At 40.4% G+C, this 21,810-nt stretch overlaps 1 protein-coding gene across 6 annotated transcripts in view; it reads right to left on the bottom strand.

Moving 5' to 3' along the window:
• LOC126161894 (gamma-tubulin complex component 3-like) overlaps positions 1-21,810 on the bottom strand; it is a 310,528-nt gene that overhangs the window by 91,626 nt on the left and 197,092 nt on the right. For all 6 annotated transcript variants that reach the window (XR_007534969.1, XR_007534968.1, XM_049918039.1 and 3 more), the window contains one exon: positions 18,901-19,254. Coding sequence is in view for 4 of the 6 variants with exons in the window: in XM_049918039.1 (XP_049773996.1) it covers positions 18,901-19,254 (354 nt within the window). In the remaining 2 variants the exon portion in view is untranslated. The remainder of the gene's footprint in view (positions 1-18,900; positions 19,255-21,810) is intronic.

Here is a 21,810-nt window from a genome sequence, read left to right as displayed (position 1 = left end):
ATTCTGCAACATCTGACACCGAACGACAAATCGTGCTGACAACAATTTGCTGTGGATATGCTGCAGTGTATTGATATGGATGCCAGCTCCCTGGAAAGATGTTTATTCTCAGATGAGGCAACCTTTCATCTATCAGGAAGGGTTAATAGATATAATGTTTGGATTTGGCATTTGCAAAATCTGCACATTGTCATTGAACACGTTAGTGATAGCCCTAAACTAAACGTCTGGTGCGGGTTAATGCACGACAGGATTGTTGGACCGTTCTTCTTTACGGAACAAACTGTGAATGGGTCAGTGTATGTGGACATTTTGGAGGAGTTTGCGTACCCTCAGATACAAGACTTGCAACCCAACATCATTTTTCAACAAGATGGAGCTCCGTCACATTGGTCAATGGCTGTTCGCAAGTTCCTGGATAGGAAATTTCCCAATCGTTGGATCGAACGTGAAGGACCCATTGCCTGGACACCACATTCACCCGATGTTATGTTGATTGATTTCTTCACGTGGGGTTTCGTGAAGGACCGCGTGTATGAGACCAAAGAGGACAATATTCCTACGTTGCGACATCGTATCACTAATGCGATTGCAACAATCACAGAGGAAATGTTACAAAGAACTTGAATATGGACTCTGTATTCTTCGTGCTATAATTGGTTCACATGTAAAGGTGTGTTGATGATGAATAAATAAATTCTTTGAGATGCTCTAAAATGTGGTGCATTTTTCATTGTCGTATCTACTGTGCTCCCACATGGATCTTTCACACCAACACCAGCTTTCCTGAATTGTGCTGGTGGGAACTTTCCCTGCAATGCACCCTACGTTCCTGTAACCCTCCTGGCCTCAACTTCATTAGTCACTGTCCTCACCCATCCACCTGCTTCCCTGTTCCCATTCCAGCACTACACGGCTGTCATTCCACCATCACACCCAGTCTTTTTACTTCTCTCCTTTTCCAATACTCCCCCCTCCCTCTCCCCTGCCCACCGTGTAGCCTGCAGCACTACACTGTCTGCCACCCCTACCATACTATTCCTCCCCCTCCCCACCCAGCCCCCTCCTTACCGCACCCAGTTGCCACTCCTATCATGCACCGGTGCTGGTGCTCACAGTGTGGTTTCTGTTGCCCGTGTGTGTGTGTGTGTGTGTGTGTGTGTGTGTGTGTGGTCTATTTTTGGCCAAAAGCTTTATTTATTTGTGACAGTCTTTTCTGTTGTGGCTATCTATGACTTAGCATCTCTGCCATATGACGAGTGGCAACTATCCTTTTTGTAATATTGTTTCATTCCATCCTGAATTTAACTTTTTGATCCCCTTATAATAAACACATATCACTTTATCTTTGCATGTATACATCAATACATTTTAATACACGTGTTCAGTGAAATAATCATTGCTGGTCTTTATGTAACTTTTTTGTAAGTATCAACCCAGTTCAGTTCTAGGTTAACACTTCTCAGTTTTGCTTGGAGGCTGGAGGTTGCAAGTGGCCATTTTTGGGAAGATTGTTGTTAGGCACTGCGCATTGGTATGGAAAAGAAACTTGTTATTTATGTGATGTGTTGTGGTATTCTAAACGTAACAACAAATATTGCAGATAATGACTACAAGAAAGCCCCGCAGCTTATCACGCCAAAAAATTAATACACAAACTGGAATACTTGCAGCTCTCCTCTCACACCAGGAACCACTGAACTGGATATTCAGCAAACAAAAAGGAACTTCTGGGAGAACTATCACGAAGAGACAAACTAAGTAACTTATACATTTTTTAATTCGTGCTATTTTACCAAATCAAGATAATTTGCTTCATCTTAGTTGCCTTATGCAGAAGAAACCAATAGCCATAGGTGTCTGCTGAACGCTTTCAATCATTGGTTTTTATTGAATCCCCCCCCCCCCGCTCTCTCCTACACACACACACAATAATTTTTGAGTACGATGAGTCAATGATATTCAATACTAATGAAAATTTTACCTACATTTTCTGGAGCACAACTTTTATAAAGCCATGTTAGGGACTCTGTCATTGAATAAAATCCAATCCCCCACAAGATTCTCAATCAGCATTTTGGGTAGCAGCAGCAGCTACTCTTGCAAATAAAGATAGTAAGTATGAGGAAGAGCTATAAATGAGGTAAGTCACCATTCACCTGCAGATAAATGGTCAGTATTGCACAGAAACACTAAAAAAAGAAACACCCCAAAACTATATTCTGATCTTTTTATGTCTGGGGTGGCCCATCATACATCTGCAAATGTGCAGTTGTTTTTCTTTTTCTTTTGTCTATGTAAGTTTGAACAGTCTCTCAATGGATGGTCAACAGTTTCTAAAAGTTTAATAGTCTTCAGCTATGTCCAAAGCGCCTAAGGTAATTTTTACAGTTATTAAATTCCAGATATAAATATTCGATTGGCTACATGAAATCAATAGTAAAGTAACTGATTGCTGTTCACCTGGCACTTGTGATTGTATAGACTATCTCACCACATGCGCCACCTGAATACTCCTCCTCAATACTACTGCCTCCAAATTTCACAGATGAAATCTTACTCCGAAGTATGCGCTAGGTTCTCACCAATTACGTGGTCACAATTCACAGCAATTTTTTGAACTACTTACTTTTTGATCATTTCTTTTCCTTTTATTTACTTTTTTAATGCTCTTTAACTAGTTTCTTGTATCTAGTGGTCACCCTCTTACGGGTTGTTTATGACGTATTTCCACTTGTTTATGATTTGTCTACTACCTTCTCTGACTGAGACAGTGTTGTCAGCTGATGTTCCTGGCACTTGCTCTACATGAAGTAGCTATGATACATTACTGAAACTTGATGTCACTCATCCTGATTTCTTAAGCTTTATAGGTCTCTCTACCTTCAATCCTTTCTTCTCATATGGAAGGAGGAGCCCCTGGTTCTTAAAGCTAGCAGTTTTATATCTTTCTACATGTTTCCATATGCAGTTTAATTTGAGAGAAAAGGATGAAAATCATTTGAAGGATAACAAGTTGTTGGTATGAAACTTCTAAATCTAGTATGCAGTTTATCATCTCCTGTGTTGAAAATTGTGCCTTTTCCCAATAAATCACCACATCCTGCACATATAGTGAGGCACTTCAATGTATCGTTAGTTTATACACTAGCAAATTGTAGAAAAAAAACCTTAACGTTTGTTTAGCATTTGGCTGCTTGCTTGCAGTTATTTCACAAGAATAATACTTAAGTAAATAAATTTTCTTCCATAAATTAACTGATGACAAAGACGTTCTTGCTATGACTGCTACCTTTTCCTGAAAGTGAAAGACTGTGGGACGGTCCCTGTTGGATCGTGAAAGGGAATGGGTCAGCTGGTGCTGCCCTTTCTCTACCTGTCTTTGGGACACTTTTGGGTAATATCACTTAGTTAATGTGATCTGTGACATGAGAATACTTCCATTTAAGGAAACTGAAGTAAATAACGTGAGTATAATGGGTAACAAATGAATTTTTCAGCAAAAGTACTATTTTGCAAAGTATTTTCTGTTTTTGAAGGCCCAGGGGCACTCCTTCACCTTATGCTACATAGGCACAGACTAGTTTTATACAGAACAGAACCAAACTGGAGAGCAGTGCAAGAAAAATTATAAACAATTTAAAAAGGGCAAAATAAGAGCCACCCTGTGATCCATTCGTGGATTCAGGCATGTCTAGTGATATAAAATGCCTGGAAGTTCAGTGGGACAAATATCCAAAATTCACAAATGCCCAGGTATTTACGCATTTTAAAGGTTGATAAGCAGCACTCGTAAAGAAGTTTTAACCTCACATTTTGTATTGGAAAAGAAGTTTTGCAACACTGCTTCTGTAGTGGCTGGGTAACCAAGATGAAAAAGCTACTCGAGAGTTAGGAAAGATTTTCTAGCAGAAATAAATTGGACTGTAAATATACTACTACTGCTACTATGTAGCAGAGCTGCTGAGTCGAGTATAGGCACAACAAAAAGACTGTCATAAAATGAGCTTTCGGCCAACAAGGCCTTTGGCGGAGGTAGAACATTCCTCCCCCCCCCCCCCCCCAGCACCACACACACACACACACACACACACACACACACACACACACACACACACACACACACGAAGCAATCTCTCACTGCCACACTGAGAGCAGCTGCACACGATGGGAGATGTAACCAGATGGTGGGGTTAAGGAGGAGGCTGGTGGGCCGAGGAGTTGGAGGGATAGCTGGATAGGGGTGGAGGACATTAAAGGCAGATGGAAGGGGGAGGGGGGGGGCTAGCGGAAAAGGAGATAGGTAACAGACTGTGGGTGTGCTGGTGGAGTAGAGGAATGTGTAGTGCTGAAATGGGAACAGGGAAGGGGTTGAGCATATGGACAAAGCCTAACAAAGGTTGAGGCCAGGAAGGCTACAGGAATATATTGCAGGGAGAATTCCCACCTGCACAATTCAGAAAAAATGGTGAGATGGTGTTGGTGGGAAGGATCCAGATGGGACAGGCTGTAAAGCACTCACTGAAATGAAGAACAATGTGTTGGGCAGCATGCTCAGCAATGGGGTGGTCCAGCTGTTTCTTGGACACAGTTTGTTGGTGACCATTCATGTGGACAGACTGTTTGTTAGTTGTCATGTGCGTGAAAAAATGCAGCACAGTGGTTGCAGATTAGCTTGTTGATCACACAACTGGTTTCACAGGTAGCCCTGCCTTTGATGGGATAGGTGATGTTCGTGAACGCACAGGAGTAGGTAGTGGTAGGAGGATGTAATGGGACAAGTTTTGCATCTATATCTATTACAGTGATATGAGCCACGAGGCATGGGGTTGGGAGCAGGAGTTGTGTAGGAATGGACGAGGATATTTTGTAGGTTCGGTGGGCAGATGAACACCACTGTGAATGGGGTGGGAAGTATAGTAGGTAGGATATTCCTCGTTTCAGGGCACAATGGAGACATAGTTGAAACCCAGGCAGAGAAAGTAATTCAGTTGCTTCAGTCCTGGGTGATATTGAGTTATGAGGGGAATGCTCCTTTGTGGCTGGAAGATGGGACTTAGGTAAGTGGGTGGGTGGGTGGGGAGAGATAAAGCGTAGGAGATCTGTTTTTGTACAAGGCTGGGGATGGGGGAAAATAATTATGGTCTATGAAGCCCTCAGAGAGGCCTTCGGTGTGTTTTGAGAGGGATCAGTCTTCACTACCATGGGTGGTTAGGCTGTATGGAAGGAACTTCTTGGTATGGAATGCATGGCAGCTGTTGAAGTGGATGTTTTGCTGGTGGTTGGTAGGTTTGATATGGATGGGGTACCTTGTTCTTATATTCCATCTAGGAGTTTCCATTGTTGGACTGTAAGTATAACTATACATTTTAATGATGTCAATTCTTGGGGCAGTACACAACAAGAAAATAAAATAAAACTCAAGTTTAAAAGTAATTCATGAAATAAAGTATAGTTTATATTAACAGGGTGTATACGTGGACAAGGAAAAAAAAAATTCCCCGATTTTTCCCGGATTTCCCGGTTGAAAATACACTTTCTCCCGGATGAAAATACACTTTTTCCGTGTTAAATGACAGTATACTTTTCCTCGGCACTGTAAAACATATCAATCCTTAGAATGTTTATGGTTTTCTAAACAGACGTAGAATTTACCGGCACTTTAGAAAACAAAACCCAGGGGGAAAAAACACGTTTTGGAAAGATCTTTGATGTGCAGCAACATGTATGCTGCATTTCTTCATTTTACGGAGGTATAAATCCGAATTCCACCAAACACTGCATGATACTTTCCGAAGCAATGAAATCGAGACTGCGACGCGCTTTTGTAAGCCAGTCATAGCTCATGTCACGTGATCTCGACAGCTGATGACAGTACAAGACACGTAGTGTAGTCAACCAATAGCAAGATCACTCTTAAGTAGCGCGAACACACAAAAAGAAAAGTTAATGGTTTAAATAAGTTCACATAGTTTTGATAGAAGAAAAACAAAGCTTTCACAAATAATATTGGTCTCTAAGATTAATAAGCTGCAAGAGAAGCTAAGCTTCCACATATAATGCTGATCATTTTGCGCATGTTACACTTTAAGATACACGACACAAATGTTCCAGTAAAATTTTTAATAACGACGTAAATGTCTGATCTTCTGGGCTCTAAATTATTCTAGATGGTCATCCTCAAGGAGTTAATTTTTACATGAGAGTCAAACGCTCTGTGGTTTAAGAAATACACCGTACATTCTCACACATAGTTCATCTTGCGTAAAAGGAAATTTACTTTGAAAGTAACACTTTTCAAACCATCATTCGCAATATTTTCCCGTGACCTGTTAGAAACTGGTTCGTTTCAGCAGTTGCCAGAGAGCGCCAGATAACAGGCGTCACCGTGCCAGCGCAGCTACGATGACGCAGGAAGCCCGTATGTTCGTACGTGCGATCTTGCATTATGTCATAAAAGAAACAAGACATCAAAGGATACTTCAGGAGTATCGTAATTTCGTGAACCATACTAAAATGCGTAATTTGGCTTAAAGTGCACAATCGTATGTCCAGATTCGGATGTAAATTTTCTAGAGTACCAGTACTGTATTATCTCATGTTTGGTTCTTTATTATGGCATAATGTCATACAAGCTAGAAGATAGAAGATAGAAAATGTGCACTTGAAATGCAGCGAATAGTTGAAACTAGCCAACAGCGTGAGATTAAACACTTCGTTTAAAATAAATTGACTCCCTGAGCGCAAAATATTAATAAAAGCCCAATCTCTTTAGCAAACAGACAAAAATAACTTCATTGTTCTGCAAGGTGATTAATGCTTGATTGTCAGAAAGGTGGAAATAAAACCTGGAACTAACAACATATTTTAGCCTTCCGTAATTATGCAAACGTATTTTAATTTATTTGGTAGCTCCCGGCCACAGAAATCCGTTTTGTGTTCATTTAATGTGAGAGCAATAAACGAAGAGGAAACAGCAAAATCACTAAACGTAAACACAGGTCACGTGGAGACTACCCACCTCCCCACTACAACTCAGACTGCTCTGTGCATCAGCCCTGGATCTACGATATTTCCGAACCGGAGCAATTTAGATAGTGGCGCTCAGCCACACATCTGTAGCCAGAAGTGGGAGAAGGTACTACCCATAGGCGACTCAACTGCGCATGCGCAAGAGCCCGCCCACAACTGCTCAAATGAATCAAATGTAAACAGCTGTCATGCCACACTCATCGGAGGCAATTTGTTGTTAGGAAGCACTGCATATTCTTCCTAAAGCCTTTGACACACTTTGGTTGGCAGACGCTTGTATGAGCACTGTGTTTTGTTGTATATGGCGCAATTCCTTTGCCGCTAAAGTTTTATTTTCGTTTTTCTTCCTCTTGTTAATGTTTTGTTGCTGCAATATTATCCTGCAGACGTGGAATACAGTAATACCCTTTGTTGGAGTATTGGTTCTTACCAGTCAAAATAACAAAAATTTAACTGGTAACTAAAACAAGGAAAAGTTCCCGGAATTCCAAAAAATTCCCGGGTTCTTCCCGGTTTTCTCCCGGACGAAAAAATTCCCGGGTTTTTCCCGGATCGTATACACCCTGATTAAGTAGGTAGCCTGTAGGTTATTGCTTTTACTTACACTATACTACTGCAAAAAATCAGAGTAAAAAAAGTTTATTCATACGGATTTTAATTATGGATAAGTCAAATGCAGTTTCCAAATCCTCAAGTTCAAGAATAGGCGATTCTGTAGGAATCACATAGTATTGAAATCAAAACATTCCAGTATCTTGGGCATCGATTCTTTGTTATTAAACCTTTTTTTTGTTAGCATTTCCATTTTATCTTCATAGCAGTGCACACATAGTAAAGTAGATAAAGAAAGGAGCAGAATAGAAAACTACAGTCTGCTGAAAATGTCGCTACATCTGACAATAAAGCACTCCCCACCACCACCACCACCACCACTGAAAACCTTTTCAACATGGTGTGTGTGTGTGTGTGTGTGTGTGTGTGTGTGTGTGTGTGTGAGTGAGAGAGAGAGAGAGAGAGAGAGCAAATAGTAAAAATAAAAAGAACACTGTAAATGATAAGCAGCTATCAGTAACATGCACCATTCCTTGGTACAAGCAAGTTGGAATGCTAGTGGAAAAACACGTTTCTCTCTTCTTTCCTTTCGTCCTTAGTAATGAAGGCAATGAATGATATATGTATGTTTAAATGTAAACATTTCCTAATTTCTCATATCAAGAGTATCGTGCCATCCTTTATTTTACTTGGTAAATTATACATTCTACCACTGAAAACTTTAAAAAGTACTTTTATTATAAACGCCAAGATTTTGGGCATTTAAAATTGCTTTGGATAAATCCCTGAGCAAATGCCCAACCCACATCACTATGCATGTCACTCTGAATCAGATGGAAGTAAGCAACAATGTAGTAGTGTAAGTACAAACCACCTGCTGATAATTCTGCAGAATTTTAGGTGATGTACTGTCATACGACTAAGGTGTTGTGTCAAAGTGAATACAATCAGGACTGGTGACATCAAGTTCATGATTGTTGCATCACAGTTACTTCATTTTGATGAAACTCCAGGAACATCAGCTGACAACACTATCTCAAAAATTTCATCCCCATACAGAAAAGGATGTCAAGCAACAATAGCTCCCAAGTATATTTACATGTTTCAGGGGCTATCCATCACACAAGTTGATGGCAAAAGACATTTACTGCTTGAAAACATTTGTGTTACATCATGAATTTGATTTATCACATACAAACTGAAATATAATTTATGGTGCTTGTCTCCCGCATCTCTAACCTTAACAGTTTTTTATGCTTATTTGTCTTCTTGTTCAAAAATAAAATGGCCCTGCACTGAACCAGGAGGATGACCCATCAGACGAAGGTTCAAGTAAGACTCAATCAAATCCCAGAAATTATAAATAATGGGGTTGAACAGTTTGTTTCCAGTAAAAGAAGACTTTTTTCCTTGTTTGGGTTTGAATGATGAGCTCCTTAAGAAAGGTTTTTCACAGTGGCATGAAAATGGAGATTTCATCAACATTCCAGAACTAATTATTACACTGAAAGTTAAAATAAGAAGGAGCCAGCTAGCTCAGGAAGGACTGAACAAATAAATTATAAAAGAACCAGAAACAGAAGCAGTATGTCCCTCAGGTTGCATAAGTTTGTTACTTTAAGTTGCCAGGGCATAAAAAGGGACTTTTACCAAAGAATATAGATTTATAAACGAAAATTTTATTTTCTCATATTATTTCCTCTGCACAAATTGTATACAAAGAGTTACATAAATTGAATTATTCAAGTTAATACAACAATACTGCAAGTTGTTGGTTAATCAGCTACTATAATGTAATATTGTTTCAGATAAAAGTAAATAAGACTTTTAAGCGATTCCTCCCACTCTCCCTCAAATGTAGGGGCCTAGGGGCTCAGCTTCTCCTTTTCCTATGGAACCCAAATTACACATAACTTATTTTTGATACGTGTGAACCAAACTAGGGGTAAAAAAAATCACCTTGGAAAATAAGACGCATCCTAGGGAACAGAATATGAAATGGATGCACTGGCAGTATTGCATGTTTTGCTTCTTACAAAATGCACCAATTTCTGGTCAATGAATCATAGTTCAACACAGCTACACTGCTGTACAGGGTGAGGTGCACTTACTTAGTGATCGTGTTTGTTGATTTCTTTTTGAGATTTCTCTGTGTGAGACCCATATCCACAGCCAAAAGTGGGCATTAAAGAGTACACTGATGTTTCAAGTAGTAACAACTAACTGAACTTGCCTGAAATATTTCGATGATAAATAAGATACATATATATGCAACCGACAAAATTGTCTTCCATTTCAGCTCATTATCAACTTTTCAAACTGAAAGAGGTGATACAATCTGTCTTCTGGTCAGTTAGGAAGGACTTTTTGTCTGATAATTCACCATTCACCAAGTGGGACTGCAGCCGGACACGTAGTTGAATAATGATGACAAAATCAGTGGCCGTATTTGAATGTAATATTGGTTATTTTTTATAAAGCATGCTATCACATGGTGTCATCATCATCTAAACAGAATCATATGCAACGGGCCGAAATTAACTGGATTCCGTACCTTCCATATGACATCTGATCGTGCCGGACCTGTTATTGACACGGAAGGTACGGAATCCAGTTAATTTTGGCCTGTTGCATATAATTCTGTTCATTGCACATGAAAATGGATGTGGATGGCAGGTTGCGCTTGGGGCCTGAAGGTGACACCATGTGGTGTCAAAACTGGTACCATGTTTTAAAAAGAATAAATAATGTCAGACTAAATACAGTCACTGGTTCTGTCATAATTATTCAAGAATTATTTAATAATAAATGAAAAGCACCAGTTTGCTTTTGTTCTACAATATTATTTTTATTGCTAACCGGTTTTCGGCTTACAAGGCCATCTTCAGGCATCAGAACAAAAGCAAACTGGTGCTTTTCATTTATTATTATAATGTTGTTCTACCAAGAACCGACGGAATATTCTGTTAATACAAGAATTATTTTTTTCTGTCTTTATATCACGAATCTCAAACTACCCTTTCCTCAAAAAATAGAATGCAAAACCATAGTAGCAAGATCAAGACAGCATAGAAGATGATGCAATTCCATAAAATTACAGTTTCTGAGCCATGTCAAGATTTGCAGCTATGATGTGCAGGAGTGCACTGTTGAGAATATGAATAACACCACTAGGTAGACGTCCTCTGCACTGCTGGCTTTATCTCCTTGTCCAATATGCACAGGTTACTGTTACATCAGTGCTATAAAATCGGCCCGTTCGTATCCCAGACAAAAATAGAAAGGACTTACAAGGAAAAAGTTGACATGAAAACTGTTTCTTTGCCAAAATTACGAAGACTGCATTTTGCTTCCTAGTACACTATGACACACTGTGGTTTGACACACTTAATAAAATGTGACAAGAACATCTCTTTCATTGTTGCATTGTGCCTAAAGGGATGCAGAAATCTGCACTGTCCTCATATTGTGAATTTGCTGTTATCTTCTCAAACTCCCTTATGAATTAATGACCATTTATTACCAAGTAGAGCATGCCAGGTTAGGGGGGCAGTGGGAGTATGAAATGTGACATGACATTTTTAGGAAAGCATATCCAATTTCAAAGCTTTCATGACGACAAAAGATGTTTTTGATGTACAGCAGTGAGTAAGTGTTGGGACATCCCACTGTAGGAGGTAGTATTATGACATGTGCAGATGGGAGAATGTCTTGAACCCATCATGTCTACAAGGCGAGACAGCAAGTGAGCATATCCACCTGCTGTGTGGGATTATATGTTCTTTGGCATCATGCTTTGAAGATGTTTAGAAGACAAGGATAAAAAATGGCTACAATGGACACAATGACAGATGACTGTCTAAAATCTTGGTTTTGCACAAGCAACGTATGTTTAAGACAACCTGTCCACCTGATTAGTATACAAGATTATGTTATGAAAGACGTAGTTGTTGTAAAAGGAAGTATGAATACAGAAAGTATAAAGTTCAGTTGTTTATGTCACTCAAGTAGCTTGGAAGACAATTAACACTCTCTATCAGTACCCATCCATGCAAAACGAGACAAGTCCTGTCACACTGCTGGAGCACAGTTAGGTGGAAATGAATAGCAGGTCCACCTCAGTAAACATCAAACAGGGGAAGTGAAGGAAAATTTAATAAATAAATCTATTGATATCAAACATACGAGGGTTACAGATCACACACAGGAAATGTAACACTGACACTGCACCAAGAAACCATCGAAGCTGCATTGCAAAACCATGCCTGTTGATGTTTGTAACTCAAAACCATTCAGTTTCATCACAGGTGAATCAGAACATTAATCCAACACAGAGAGAATCTTACACAACTTAGAAGAACATTTTTTAAATTTATTTCTGTGAGTTATTTAAATCAAAAATAAACTTGGTATCACAATAAAAAATTACAGTGAACTTAAGCAACAGTCCAGCAGTAGTCTGTTAAAAAAATCTTCAGCTGATTGAGACAAGAAAATAAAAGAAACTGGCAATAAGTGTCATACACTGTCACTTCAAATAAAAATGATACATCCAGCAAGATTGTGCTGCAGCAGAAATTTTAAAATACCAGTACAGGTTAACTATTCAAAAAGTTCAACTAGTTGGGCAGCCTCACACACACCCAAATGGGATGGTGAAGGAGTGGCTGTATAAATGCTAGCATTCAGAATCCTTGATTTCTCATTCTTCTGTTAAAAACTGAAAATTAATTGCAGAACTGTAAATACATAAAAATATGTACTAATGCCTATACTGTGATTTTCAGTATCATTGTGAATAATTTGTAAATTGTCTTTTGATTATATGACTGAGAAAATTACCACGCATAAGCTAAAATATTGAAGAATAGTAGACATAAAAAGTTTAGGTTTTTTAGCTTCTCAACACAACAGAAAGCAATGTATATCCTTTCAATATGCACATAACAAAACACACACAGAATTCTTTTAGAAGTCCATAAACTTCTTCACAAATTTCACAATACTTTAAACATGATGCCGCAGTTGAGATTTGATGCCCACCAAGTTGTGTGTAAATTTCACAAGTCTTTAACTGCTCTGCTGTTCAGAGTTAAACGTCCACAATCATGCAACTGTTGAAAACTTGCTTTAAGTTCCCAAACACCTGCAGTAATTTTTGCAAGTACACTGACTTGTCACCATGAAAATTTTAAACACTTTAATCAAGACTGGCATGCTGCTCATCAGCACATCCAAATTCATCAACGTCTCAAACCAAACTGATCCAGGCCAATGTGGTCGCTGCCTTTATACAGGCTCGGTATGTCATTGCGAAACCCAGAAAATTACACATACTGTAATACTGTTTTAACAAATAAACACCTAGACACCTTATGTTGTGTACATAGTTCCGCGTAGTCAGCGCGTACACAACTTTCCCACTAGAGCGCGCCCCGCTAAGCACAACAGCGCAGGCGCAGAGCTCGTCCGTCTCCGCTCTACGAGATGGCGTTGCCATAAAGACGGACCAAATTCTGCTTCCGACGATCTGTGCATTAATATGTAATGCACCCAATGAGATTGCTGCTAACATAGAACCTTTTCTCCTCGCGGATCACACTCACGCAGTGATACCTGAACGCACGAGGTATTATAACGAGTGTATAGACCTCCGATTAGTCAGTCTGCATTAGTCTGTAGTCAAGTTTCAGTCTGCGCCTAATAAGATTATCATATTCCTGTACATAGCCATGAAGGGAAATGTATAGACACTTTGTCAAGTATCAGAGATATGTGAGAATAAGACTAACGTACCAAGACCAAAGGAACTTCAGATTGTCAATTGTAAACTGCATCCAGAATCAAGTTACGTAATATCTATGATTTTTATTATGTTAATAAATGTGTGTGTAAATTAATCAAGTTGTGTTTAAAGTTGGTCACCATCAATCTGCTACTCTAAGCGTGGAAGTGGCATTTCTATCGTCTGACCTATCGGCAGAAGATAAACATGCCACAATAAGACCACAAGACATATTGCTGACACTCGCCTACTTCGCTAGAGCGAGAAGTCAAATAATCTGATGGTGTGTGTACCGAAGGTCTTACAGTACGCACACTACACCTTACAAAACCCATGCTTGCACTCTGATACCCTTGATCTGTTAAAGAAGGCGGTTTAATTGCCTTTGTTATCATAAAACCTAAAGTAATGTCTTTCGTTTGATGCACGATCCTTACAATGAATAAAACTTACATTAAACCTATCACAAACACAAATATTATAGATAAATTAAAGTTAGAATTTTGCGAGTTTTTTTATGGTGACATTGGTTTTTTGATGGGCTTCTTGATTTTTTGTGTTACTTGTATTTTATTTGATTAGCTTAATTTGCCATTGTGTTGCACACATTAAACGTAACAATATTCAGGAAGGAAAGTTGCTACTCACCATATAGCGGAGATGTTGAGTCGCGATAGGCACAACCAAAAGACACACACACACACACACACACACACACACACACACACACACACACAAATCAACTCGCATACATGTCTGCAGTCTCAGGCAACTGAAACTACACTGTGAGCAGCAGCACCAGAGCATGATAAGGAGTGGCAACTGGGTGGGGGTAAGGAGGAGGCTGGGGTGGGGAGGGATAATATGGTGGGGGTGGCAGACAGTGAAGTGCGGCAGTTTAGATGGACAGCAGGAGAGAAGGTGGGGGATGGGAGGGGTGGGGGGGGGGGGAAGGGGGAAGAGAGAGAAATAAGAAATTAAAAGACTGGGTGTGGCAGTGACATGACGACTGTGTAGTGCTGGAATGGGAACAGGGAGGGGGCTGGATGGGTGAGGACAGTGATTAAGTCACGAATGTAGGTAGCGGCTAGGAGTGTTACAGGAATGTAGGATGTATTGCAGGGAAAGTCCCCACCTGTGCAAATCAGAAAAGCTGAGATGTGGGATAACATGTTTGGCAGTGTGTTCAGCAACAGGGTGGTCCACATGTTTCTTGGTCACAGTTTGTCAGTGGCCATTCATGCGGCCAGACATTTTGTTGGTTGTCAGGTCTACACAGCACGGTGGTTGCAACAGGGCTTGCAAATCATGTGACTGGTTTCACAGGTAGCCCTGCCTTTGATGGGATAGGTGATGTTAGTAAACGAACTGAAGCAGGTGGTGACAGGACGATGTATGGGACAGGTCTTTCATCTAGGTCCATTGCAGGAGTATGAGCCTTGAGGTAAGGGATTGGGAGAAGGGGTTGTATAAGGATGGACGAGTATATTATTTAGGTTTGGTGGACAGCCGAATACCACTGTAGGAGGGGTGGGAGGGGAGTTGCGTTTGCTTGAGTGTGTGTGTGCGCATGTGTGTGTATGTATGAGTGTCTACTGTTGACAAAGGCCTTAATGGTTGAAAGCTATAATTGTGTGAATCTTTTTGTTGTGTCTATCGCGACTCAGCATCTCTGCTATATGGTGAGTAGCAACTTTCTTTCTCTAATATTGTTACATTCCATCCTGGATTTTCCATTGTTTGGTATATCAAACATAATGAGACTTAATGTATACAGACAGTTATTTTACTGTACTATGTAACACTGAATTTGTTTTTAACCAAAACATATTTTCTTAATGCTTGGAATCAAAATTCCAGTTTATAATCAAATTGTACTGCTTTAAAAGAGACTCTGTTGACATTGTCCTTTAGGTCTGGTCAAAACACTTATAAGCTGTTAATTTTTAAAGGTAATAGGTAAATTCATATCTTTCATCATGAATACCTAAAGTACCATCACACCTACAGAGTACGTGTTTAGACACGCTTTCCCATCACATTTCTGTCTTTTGGGTGGTGCCACTGCCTATCCCATACTTTTATTAGTATACATTTTACTTATCTGGCATCCTTGAAATAATTTGTGGCTTCTTTTTGTGCCATGGCAGCACCCCCACATTATGCGTGGGCCAGTAACGGCCACTCATCCAGGGAAAACCACTGGCAAAAACTCTTAGACTACCTATTGCCCTTATGAAAGCAGGATTAGTTCTTTCATATTCTACCAACAGTGAATATGTAGGCTGCTGATCAAATGGACGGCTTCACATGCTACCTCCTCACGAGCTATGTTTGTTTGTTTCAGGACTTGTGCCGTTCAGCACCACATTACCTGTTGAACCAGTACCTGTCTCGCTGGAAGTCTGTCATCTCTCAAAGTCAGTGTACTGAGAAGCTGACATTTCTTCTGATGGAGCTTTAAGGTATTTTGTGGAACATAATCTCCCTGTAGAGGAAAGCGATGAGATGCCTCACATTTCATCTGTGGGACTGATAAATAGTGTGCTTCCAGGAGTTTAGCTAAGTTAGTATTTCTGTTTTTGCACGATATTCTGTTGAATGACCCACCCGCCTCCTTTAGGTGGTGTAAGTTGTGCTGTTACGTGTACTTGCTGCCTGGTTTACAACCAGATTGCGAACGAACAGTGGCATGAGACCAATAGTAATTCACAGTATGACTAGTCCACGCAGCAAGTACACAAAACATAACTCACAGCACCTGAAGAAAACAATATGGTTGGTGGCCAAAATATTTTGCAAAAATTAAAATACAAACTTAAATGAATACTGAGAAGGACCCATTCATCAACCACACTAAGAAACATGAGAGGTCACGTCTCACTGTTTCTCCTGGCAAACGCCAACTTTCTTGGAAAATAAACAATTTCCTGTAATCCCTTTTGCTGCTCTACATCCATGTTTGTCAACAAAGGATATGACAGAGCACCACCCAAAGAAAAAATTACAATCAGTTAACAACATATAGTTGGTCACAAGATGTAAGTCAAATACACAACTGCTCACATTTCCACAGAATTGAATGTTGTTGCTATTTACAAAGACAGATTTTTGTAATGGAGACAGTTATCACTTACAGCTGCAAATCAGATCAGTGTAATTCAGAGTTGCTGTACAGGAAAGCCATTGAGGTAAATCAGACAACAAACTTATTTGTTTGGTTTCATGTGTGTATTCTGTACTACACACCTGTCTCTGATCTGGAAATAAAAGATACTAACTTTTTTTAACTTAACTAATGGTGAAACTGAAACATAGCAAAATACTTTCCTTTCGAAAAGTTTAAAATTCCTTATTTTGACAACTTGCTTTCCTGACAGCTGAGTCTCCAAACAAGTCCTAATCAAACACACAAAAAGATAAATACATTACGTAACTTTTCAAACGGAGAACTAAAAAAATGGTTTATTATGACAAACTCATTTTCCAATATCAAACAATGGAAAATCCAGGATGGAATATAACAATACGAGAGAAGGAAAGTTGCTACTCACCACATAGCGGAGATGCTGAGCCGCGATAGGCACAATAAAAAGATTCACACAATCATAGCTTTCGGCCATTAAGGCCTCTGTCAGCAGTAGACACACACACACACACACACACACACACGCACACACACGCAAGCTCAACTTGCACACATGTCTGCAGTCTCAGAGAGCTGAAACTACACTGCGAGCAACAGCACCAGGGCATGATGGAAGTGGCGACTAGGTGGGGGTAAGGAGGAGGCGGGGAGGGGGAAGGGTAGTATGGTGGGAGAGGGGGACAATGAAGTGAAGTGTTGCATTTTAGATGGAGGGTAGGAGAGAAGGGGGGGGGGGAGGGAATAAGTAGCAGAAAGGAGAGAAATAAAAATATAAATATAAATAAAAATAATAAAAAATAAAAAAGTAAAAGAAATTAAAAGACTGGGTGTGGCGGTGAAATGATGTCTGTTTAGTGCTGGAATGGGAACAGGGAGGGGGCTGGATGGGTGAGGACAGTGACTAACGAAGGTTGAGGCCAGGAGGGTTACGGGAACATAGGATGTATTGCAGGGAAAGTTCCCACCTGCGCAATTCAGAAAAGCTGGTGTTGGTGGGAAGGATCCATATGGCACAGGCTGTGAAGCAGTCATTGAGATGAGGGGTATCATGTTTGGCAGCGTGTTCAGCTACAGGGTGGTCCACTTCTTTTTTGGCCGCAGTTTGTCGGTGGCCGTTCATGCGCACAGACAGCTACATAGAATGTAGCACAGTGGTTGCAGCTTAGCTTGTAAATCACATGACTGGTTTCACAGGTAACCCTGCCTTTGATGTGATAGGCAATGTTACTGACTGGACTGGAGTAGGTGTTGGTAGGAGGATGTATGGGACAGGTTTTGCATCTAGGTCTACTACAGGGGTATGAGGTAAGGGATTGGGAGCAGGGGTTGTGTAAGGATGTATGTGAGTATATTGTGTAGGTTCGGTGGATGGCGGAATACCATGGTAGGAGGGGTGGGAAGGATAGTGAGTAGGGCATTTCTCATTTCAGGGTACGGTGAGAGGTAATCGAAACCCTGGCAGAGAATGTAATTCAGTTGCTCCAGTCCTGGATGGTACTGAGTTACGAGAGGAATGCTCCTCTGTGGCCAGACTGTGCTACTTTGGGAGGTGGTAGGAGACTGGAGAGATAAGGCACGGGAGATTTGTTTTTGTACAAGAATGGGAGGACAATTACGATCAGTGAAGGCTTTAGTGAGACCCTCGGTATATTTAGAGAGCGACTGCTCATCACTGCAGATGCGACAAACATGGGTGTCTAGGCTGTACGGAAGTGACTTCTTGGTATGAAATGGGTGGCAGCTGTCGAAGTGGAGGTGTTGCTGGTGTTTAGTAGGTTTGATATGGACGGAGGTACTGATGTAGCCATCTCTGAGGCGGAGGTCAACATCTAAGAAGGTGGCTTGTTGGGTTGAGTAGGACCAGGTGAAGTAAATGGGGGAAAAGTTATTGAGGTTCTGGAGGAATATGAATAAGGTGTCCTCACCTTCAATTCAGATAGCAAAGATGTCATCAATGAATCTGAACCAGGTGAGGGGTTTAGGATTCTGGATTTTTAGGAAGGATTCCTCTAGATGGCTCATGAATAGGTTAGCATAGGATGGTGCCATGCAGATTCGTTTGTAGGTAAAGCCTTCAAAGGAGGAGTGGGTGAGGATATAGTTGGTCATGGAGACTAGGAAGAAGGTTGTTGCTTTGGAATCCATAGGGCATCTGGAAAGGTAGTGTTCGATGCAGTAAGTCCATGGGCATTAGGAATATTAGTGTACAGGGAGGTGGCATCAATAGTGACGAGCAGGGCACCGTGTGGTAAAGGGAAAGGAACTGTGGAGAGTTGGTCGAGGAAATGGTTGATATCCTTTATATAGAAGGATAGTTTCCAGGTAATAGGTTTAAGGTGTTGGTCTACGAGAGCAGAGATTCTCTCATTTTCCAATATCTTACCTGTGTTCCTTCATCTAGGAAAGCCCCAGCACGAACTGTTGCCAGGAACGCATCATGTGCTCTAATGACATCATCCAAGCCTTCTGCTTGCTGGACTTCTTTGTTGAATGCCTCCCAGGAGCATTCCAGCACCTCAAATAGTGTGTAGTACTGCACTTGATGTACAAAGTGCACCATTTCAGAGATAAGGAGATGTAATCTCTGCAATAAAGGCTTCATTCCAGGCAGACATCTCATCTGCTTAGCAGCTGTTAGCTGTCGCTTGACAGCCAGACTTAGCACAAATTCCATTCGTTTTGCTCGCCAAAGAGCATTGAACAGCATCAAGTAGGAAGACATGTTCATAGCAAAAACCTGTGAGGAAAGACATTATCATTTACTAGTATTGAAAAGATGTCCACCTTTCGAAGTATTTGTTGCTTAAACTGTCAGCCATTACATACAATTTAAATAAAACTGATGTATTATTTTTTTTATAATTTCATACTGTCAAGATATTAATGTTGTGTTAGAATAACTTAACAATTACAGAAGATTGGAGGACTAAAAAATAAAGTTAACAAACTACTTATCTGTTTAGATGATTTAGATTTCTAGAATGTCAAAAGCAAGTTGACGTATTATGTCTGTCAGTGCATCGTGTAAATACAGAGAATCACATGTTAAACATGGAGGACCATAACTTAGCAGCCCATTTCTGCAGAGAAAATTTTTCAATCTAATCTCCTCTAATATCAATACCTTTCACCCTGCAGTATTCCATTGCAATTATCACCTGTCAGTAGTGTTCTTCAAAAGTGCTGCAAAGTACCCCTACCCTTCTACAGCCGCAATGGCTTCTGGACTGGATGAAAAGTGCTGATCAGTGAGGAATTTCTTAAGTTTTGAGAATAGGTGGAAGTCCGAGGAAGCTAAATCTGAGGAATAAGACTAATGCACCTCATAGTGAAAATTCTTCAGTTTCTCCAATGCCACAACACTTTTGTGAGCATGTGCCTTATCCTGATGGAAGATAATTTTTTTCTTCTTTAATCAGAGTCTGTTTTCATGAATCCTCACATACAGTCTAGATATAAGGTGAGTTATAATAGTACTCTCCAGCTATGGTATTATATTTTTCAAGGCAGTCAATCTACAAAATTCCTTTTGCACCCCCAAAACATTTTTGCCATGGTCTTTCCCACTGAAGATACAATCCTTTTCTTCTTTGGAGCTGAAGAACCGGATTCTATCCACTGCATAAACCACGGTTTCAGTTTAGGTGCATAGTGATGAATCTATTTTTCATTTACTATCATGTTCTTAAAATGTACCATGCACTTTTCGGGAAATGCCATGCAAATGTGTTTGTGATCCACTGCGAGCAGATGCAACATCCATCTTGATCAAAGCTTTTTCCACGTTCAGTTCCTGCTGCAAGATGTGACTAACATTCCTTCAGTATTGCTAAAGCATTAGCAATGTCACACACCTTTACATATAGATCTTCCAAAATAATATCATGCACTTCGTCAGTGATTTCCAGTGTGCTTGCACCTCTTTGGACGTCCTTGGCATAGATAATCTTGGATGCTTTCACGGCCACATTTAAACTGCCACCTATGCTTTCATGGTGGAAATTGCTGCCTATTTTTTCATGGTGGAAATTGAAGATGAAGAGCTCCCATACACATTTACAAGCCACAAATGTTTGGTTGATGTTAAATCTTCTTTTAGGAAGAATTTAATCACAGCATGATAGTCGATTTTTTACATTTTTTAGGACCACACACCCCAACAGCCTCAAAAGACTGCCTACAGTCAACTGTTGCCTTGAGTGACTTGCAATTTTACGTGCCATCTACTAACAAACATAACAACATAACGGGGAAAAATAAAGAAATAATAAAAAAATAATAAAAATAAAAATAATACCAAGTGAGAAGTGCTGCGATCTTTGAGCGAGGGTGAGAACTTTTCAGACAGCCCTCATACACCGGCTCTCAATGTCTTGCTATAAGGGTCATATGCTTGTGGAAGATCCAGGTGCAACACCTGTCCAACACCATATCGTGCTACATTTCCGTCAAAACTTGTCCTCCTCTATCAGAGGCAGGGCAACATGTAACCCCTGTCATGTCAATATCATATACGAGATATGCTGTAGATGGTTTAAATGGCTCTGAGCACTATGGGACTTAACATCTGAGGTCATCAGTCCCCTAGAACTTAGAACTACTTAAACCTAACTAACCTAAGGACATCACATACATGCATGCCCGTGGCAGGATTCGAACCTGCGACCATAGTGGTCGTGCGGTTCCAGACTGAAGCGCCTAGAACCGCTCGGCCACAGCGGCCGGCAGATATGCTGTAACTTCCACAAAATATTTTATTTAGGAATGACCACAAACCTGCTATCCACATGGATGAATCGGCACCACCAAACTGTGGCCACAAGCAGAGTTCACCATCCCGCGGCAAAACGTTTTGCAGATTTATCAATTTCAAAAGTTGTTTCATAGCCTGTATGGTCTGGATCCTTGCCCCAAACATCAATTTTTCTGAATTACATAGGTGGAAGCTAACCTTGGGTCACATCCTTTGAGCCTATAATCCTTACAGCCTCATCTCTGCTAGCCCATGCCCACAACTTTACTCATCCTATACTTGCATCATCTTCTTCTGTTCTATGTCCTTAATCCGTTCCTCCATGTAACTATGCACTGCATACAACTCCACCCCCAAATGACCAAAATAAGTCCACTGGTGTGGCATTCCAATTATGTTAATCTGCTGCCTGTCCCTCCTGACTATCAGTCACTCTTCTCCAACCCTCTCTGCCCCTACTCACCTTATTTCTCTCCTTACTCACTCTACACAAAACAAACCCTAACTCCAGTTGATCTGCAGTGCTGGTACGAAGTAACG

This window comes from Schistocerca cancellata, chromosome 2, assembly GCF_023864275.1.
Source record: "Schistocerca cancellata isolate TAMUIC-IGC-003103 chromosome 2, iqSchCanc2.1, whole genome shotgun sequence".
NCBI classification, from domain to species: domain Eukaryota; kingdom Metazoa; phylum Arthropoda; class Insecta; order Orthoptera; family Acrididae; genus Schistocerca; species Schistocerca cancellata.
This window is presented reverse-complemented; position numbering and strand designations above follow the sequence as displayed.